General features: G+C 52.6%; 1 protein-coding gene across 3 annotated transcripts in view; it reads right to left on the reverse strand.

The window, feature by feature from the left end:
• Positions 1-2,651, reverse strand: part of GRTP1 (growth hormone regulated TBC protein 1) — a 28,187-nt gene extending 25,536 nt beyond the window's left edge. The window contains exons 1-2 of one of the 3 annotated variants that reach the window (XM_084759901.1): positions 2,488-2,650; positions 2,048-2,199 (exon numbers count right to left, since the gene is read on the reverse strand). In XM_084759901.1, coding sequence (XP_084616027.1) covers positions 2,048-2,199; positions 2,488-2,534 — 199 coding nt within the window. In that variant the 5' untranslated portion in view covers positions 2,535-2,650. Of the gene's footprint in view, positions 1-2,047; positions 2,200-2,487 lie in introns of all 3 variants that reach the window. The other 2 variants (XM_084759902.1, XM_084759900.1) reach the window with 2 other exon arrangements.
• Positions 2,652-6,000: the final 3,349 nt, after the last annotated feature.

Genomic DNA, 6,000 nt, shown 5'->3' on the forward strand with positions numbered 1-6,000 from the left:
GAGATCCACCCAAGTGCTTGAATTAAAAGCATGTGCCAGCATCTGGAGAGATGGCTCAGAGGTTAGGAGCACCAACTGCTCTTCTGGAGGTCCAGAGTTCAAGTCCCAGAAACTACTACACAGTGGCTCACAACCATCTATAGTGGGATCTGATGCCCTTTTCTGATGTGCAGGTGTACATGCAGGCAGAGCATGTATACATGTTGTATACATAATAATAAATAAGTATACCTAAAAAAAAGCATGGGCCACAAAGCCAGCTATCTTTATTTTTTACTCTGTGTGTGTGTGTGTGTGTGTGTGTGTGTGTGTGTGTATGTGTGTGTTTACACATGAGGATGTGTGCCCACAGAGGGCAGAGGCATTGGACTTACAGGAGGCTGTGACCCACCCATATGGGTGCTGGAAATTGAACTCGGGTCCTCTGGAAGAGCAGAAGTACTGTGCCTCTTAGCCGCTGAGCTCTCTCTCCAGCCCGGCAAATTCTACTTTCAGAGTGTGGAGACAGTGTTCAAAACCAAAGCAAACCTACTGAAGGAGGTATTAGACAGCTTCAAAGCAGACCTAGTGGCTGGAGGCTGCAGAGGATTGCAGGTTCAAGGCCTGTCGGGACCCTGAAGGATGAACGCATTCTGGTGTGGGTACATCTCCACAGGGACAACCAGCCTGGCCTTACCTATCCTCCTAGCAACAAGAGTCACTTTCTGCACGGAAGGCCAAGTGTTCCTGGGGGGTGGGGGAAGGCATTAAGGCGATCCCCAGTGATTGTGATTACGTCTGTGGTGGACTAGAGCCTGGGGTGGGAGAGAAGTAACCTCATTTTGTATCTTTCCATATAATCCAAACGGTTCCCATGCCCATGAATTATGTATCAAGTGTAAACAAAACATAGACGACAAAAAAGTGGGCACTTGCTGGAAACATGCTAGCACACAGAGAAGAATGAATACACAAGGGAAGAAACTGCAGGTGCCGGCTGGAAACAGGTCCGCACGCAGACTGCTGTGGCCTCTCCTACCCTGGCTTGGGTCATCCGTTATGAACGCTGAGCAATCAACTCCCTCGTGGTTACAGTGCAGGTCTGTCTGCCTGGCCACCTGGCAAACACCTTCACACACTCCTCTAACAAATACGAAGTCTCGACTATCTTAACAAAGCAATATTCCCTGTACCCAGGATTCCACCATGAAATAAAATAAACAAGCAAGGGAGGGGCCTTTGATTCTAGCAAGGAAATAAACATCTAATATATATGATGTAGGGGAAAGGGGGGAGGAAATGCTTTAGGAGGCACGGTAGCTCCTGTTCAGAGCAAGAGGGAAAGTTTGTCTCAGGACTGGACTAGCAGGAGCCTGCTCGTTTGAAGCATGAGAGCTGGTGGGCAGACCCCAATTGCAGCTCCTCTTAGGAATGGACACACCTGGACCCCACCCTGCGTGGCTTACCCTGGCCAATCTCTGGGGACTAGGCGCTGTCTGTCCTAAACTTCCCTCAGGACTCGAGGCTTTCAAGGAAGTATGGACTTTGCCCGTCTTCAGTTAAGAGGGTGTGGTGAAAAGGCATCCAGGTGTGGGGCTCCCCGGCCTGCTCTCTGGCACACACACACACACACACACTCAGTCAACGCTTGGGCAGGGGTCTCGTAGCAACTCCTTGGGGGTTGTGGGGGTTAACTATAAAGGGGTCCTGCTCCTATGGAGCTGCTAGGGTATGCGCGAGCCCGTGCACAGGGGTAGCGGTGGCGTTTGTAGATCTGGCTTTCAGATTTTAGGGACCCAGCTCCTGAGGAGTATCATTATAGAGGGATCCTGCTGCTGGGAAGTAGCTGAGGGATCCGGGGAGGGGGGGCCCGGGGAATCACGCTTGCTCTATGTGGGGTTCTACTGCTGGGGAGTCACGCCACTGGGATTCAACCTGCTGCAGGGTAGCGCTATAGGAGGTCCCTCAGTCCAGAGGTCGCGCCACAGGGGCTCTGGCTGCTGGGGGGGGGGGGTAAAGTCCTATTTGATTGAATGGCTGCTATGCCAGCCAACATCAGGCCTCTCACCTGTCATGCTTTTTCGGACACCGCCGTTTCCCTTCAGAAGTTTGGACCATTTGATCGCCCTCTTGGTGAGTATCACTAGGTACGCGGAAAAGAATTCTTCATAAGCCTCATAATCAAAGTCTTCGGGCCTTTCAAATCCATATGGATCGATCCTACAAACACAAAAAGAACCTGTTTCTCCCGAACCAAGTTTCCGCGCCCGCGGGGATGCGACTGGGGTTCAGGAGCTCCGCCATCCGACACTCCTCGGTTCCCCCCCTCCTAGGTCCACCTTCCCTTCCTCTCTTCCTCCCCTCCCCCATCCCATCCACTCCTCCACCTCCTCATTCCCCCTCGCTCTCCTGTGCCCAGCACGCGCGCGTCTCCCGGCGCAGCAGCGACCGGCTCCGACCCAGTCCCGGGCAGTCGCCCAGCACCCCGAGCGCGGCCTCTTCACCCACCTGGGCACCCGAGCTCGCGCCGCCTGCGCGCGCTCTGCGGGATCCATACGGAAAAGGGCCACGGATCGCGGGACTCAAAAGCAGCGCAGCCCCGAGCGCTGGACCCCGGTGCGCCGCTGGCCCCGGGGCGCGCGAGTGCTTCCGGCGGGGGCGTGGCCGAGACGGGGGCGGGGTGGAGACTAGGGGCGGAGCCGGTGGGGGCGGGGAAGGGTGGGTGGATGGGGCGGGGATGGGGTAGGGGTTAGTGTTGGGTTTGGGAGGGCCTAGGGACTCTGGGACCTGACAGAGCGCACCTGCGGCAGCCTGGCACTAGGGATCTGAAAATTCATCGAGATAGAAACCTTCGCCGAGGTTAGAAGACCTGGATCCACTTTGCAGTGTTTCTAAGTATCCTTCAAGCCTCAGAGCCTGGCCGATGGGACTTCGGACTTCCGAGCTCCTATGCAGAAAAAAGAGTCTTTTTTTTCCCCCCTTCATTTTGCTCCCTCTCATTTCAAGGCTGAGAACATAAGGCTTTGAGAGCCACCTAAAGGCACGCGCTTTTTAAACCTTGGAACCCGAGGTCTAGCCTTGGAACGAGTCCTTGCAGCCTCGTTGCCTCTTCTCGCTTGTAGGAGCCCCAGCTCCGTGCGCCACTGCAGTGACACAGTGCCAGGCTTCTTTTGTAGTCCTTATCGCAGTCAGTTTCTTGAGATTTTAGACTTTGGACATGGAAACCAGCTGACCGCCTTTCTTAGCGGGGTGCCACCGGAAACCTGTGGAGAAATGTTTGACTTGTGATTTCGGTCAACGTGCTGGCGAGGTAAAGCATAGATAGGGCTTTTGGTGCCTTAGTCCCTGGGGTCAGCGGTGGGCTGGATCCAACGTTGCAGAAGCTCTTTTCTGCGATGTTTTGTCTGAGCCCTTGACAGCCGACCATCTTCTGGAAGTCTCTTCTGAAAAAGTCCATGAGCTCTGCTGTCTGGAGAAGAAATGACTCTCAGCCGGACTTTGGGAACTAACCTGGACTAGTTAGAAGCCTCAACCAGCCTAACTGGAAGCAGGAGGCAGGGGGTCCGGGATGGAGGGCGATTAGAAGTTAGTCTGGTCCATTGGGACACTTGTGTTCTGCGCTCTTCACCCAAACCCCAGTGTAAGTGAACCTGGCCTCAGTGCTGAGAATAGAGGCGGGACCGTGCCCTCTCTCTAGGCTACATAGGTATCTGTGGCCTTTGTTTCATTTTCTCTCGGCTATGAGACAACTGTCTCTCGGCTATGAGACAATCTAGAGACCCTAGATTGGTTTGGTCTAGGAGACGCCCCTCCTTGATTTGGCCAAACTGTAAAGAACAAGTTTTCTTCACTAAGTTTTGGAACCCTCATCTTTCTTTTATTTTTTGTTTACTTCACTGTATTTTTTTTTCTTGCTTTCTTTTCATTTTTATTTTATTTTATTTTTGAGGTAGGGTCTCACTGTGTCACTCTGGTTGGTCAGGAATTCACTATGTAGACCACAGCTGGTATTGAACTCACAGAGGTCTGCGGCGTCTCCCTCTATGCACACATATCCAAAGTGCTGGGATTAAAGGCGTGTACCACCACCCATCTTTCTTTTAGAATATGGCAAAGAATGAACCTGAGAATGCAGTTAGGGCTATAGCCCTGAGCTTCTCTGTTGACAGTGGATAATTTTAGTGTTGGCATGAGCAGGACCCCAAATTCTGGTTCCCACAGTTGCCCAGTTTGCTCGCTGCCTCTGAGGAAAGCTTGTAGAGATCAGCTCAGGGCAGCAGTGAGTGGCTTTTTAACACCAGAGTCCTTTCTCTCAGGATGGACAGCTCTGCTAGTGCCCCGCCCTGACCTTTCCCTAATGGGAACTCAGAGCACAGGCAGGACAGAATTCTTTCTCATACATGGCTTTTCTCCTGCAGGGCATAGTGGCACATGCCTTTAATCCCAGCACTTGGGAGGCAGAGGCAGGTGGATCACTGTGAGTTCTAGGCCAGCCTGGTCTGCATAGTGAGTCCAGGACAGTCAGGACTGTTAAACACAGAAACTCCATCTCGAAAAACCAAACCAAACAAACAAACATGACTTTCTCCTTGGTCTGGTCACACATAGCTCTCTAGCTGTCTACCTGGGGGCCTCCTCCACATCTGCTCCTCCTCCTCTTCCTCCTCCTCCTCCTCCTCCTCCTTTTCTTCCTTTCCTCCACTTATTTATTTATTTGGGTGATTGGCTTTTTGAGACAGGGTCTCTCTATGTAGTTCTCTGTCCTGGAGCTCATTATGTAAACCAGGTTGGCCTTGAACTCACAGAGATCCTCCTGCCTCTGCCTCTGAAGCCTGTTTTCTGTTCCTTCTTCCCTAAGACGGGCTGTTGCAATAAATAAATAAATAAATAAAAGAGACATTTGCAAGCTCAATTCTGACAACCTACCTCTTCCATGCCCTGTTCCCACCTCTCTCTCCAGCACCCTAGACCCAAATGGCATCTTCAACGACCCTCTCTATATGATTCCTGCTCTTCTGTTGATGGAGCTTGCGCGTCCCACCTCAGTCCCTTGGGTGGTCTTGGAGAAAAGGCCAGCCTGTGGCTCTGATGCTGGCTGGGAGACATCCAGGGGCCTCCTATGCTTGGGCTTGAGAATAAAGTCATAGTCTCCACTGTGAGAGCTTTGTGGCCAGATACAAGCATAAAGAGTCAAGTAGATAAGAGCCCCTGTAGGAAGAGTGGGGAGCAAAGATATAAGGCCCTCGTCTTACCAAGTGCCCACATGGGACTAGGAAACCAAAGGCCACGAGCCCCTGAGTAGCCTCTCCCCCACTGTATCTCTCTCTCTCTCTCTCTCTCTCTCTCTCTCTCTCTCTCTCTCTCTCTCACACACACACACACACACACACACACACACACACACACACACACCGCCCCACAAGTGTCTTAACACAGCGTGACCCGCAGTGGTTGTTCATACCCTCCCCAGTCCTAAGCCGCCCACTGAGGCAATGCAGCCACTCTAAAACCTTGGGCAGGCAGCACTGGACAGTGCAAACTCAGCGGAACGGTCTGAGAGAAACCTAGCCTTACTTCAGGACTTGAGGCTGCTCCCTCAGACTAAAGGAAATCAAGACAGACCCAAGAAGACTGGGCAGGGAATTGGTGTAGAAGAGTGAGCGGGGCATTGGTATGAAAGAGTGGAGATGGCAGCAGCTGAGTCCACTGGCATGTCTTCAATACCAGCGACCTCGGTGACCAGCCGGGTACCAGCAACTCCCCGAGGTGCCCCCACCCCCTCCCAGTCTTAGCTACTGTTCTATTGCTGTAAAGAGACACTATGGACAAGGCCAACTTATGGAAGAGTTTATCGGTGCTTACAATTCCAGATGGGTAGAATCCATGACTATCATGGTGGGGAGCATGTCAGAACACAGCAGGCAGGCAGGCAGGCAGGTAGACAGATAGACAGGCAGGCAGGCAAACAGGCAGGCAGGCAGGCAGGCAAACAGGCAGGCAGACAGGCAGACAGACAGACAG

This window comes from Acomys minous (genome assembly GCF_964271855.1).
Source record: "Acomys minous genome assembly, chromosome: 15".
NCBI classification, from domain to species: domain Eukaryota; kingdom Metazoa; phylum Chordata; class Mammalia; order Rodentia; family Muridae; genus Acomys; species Acomys minous.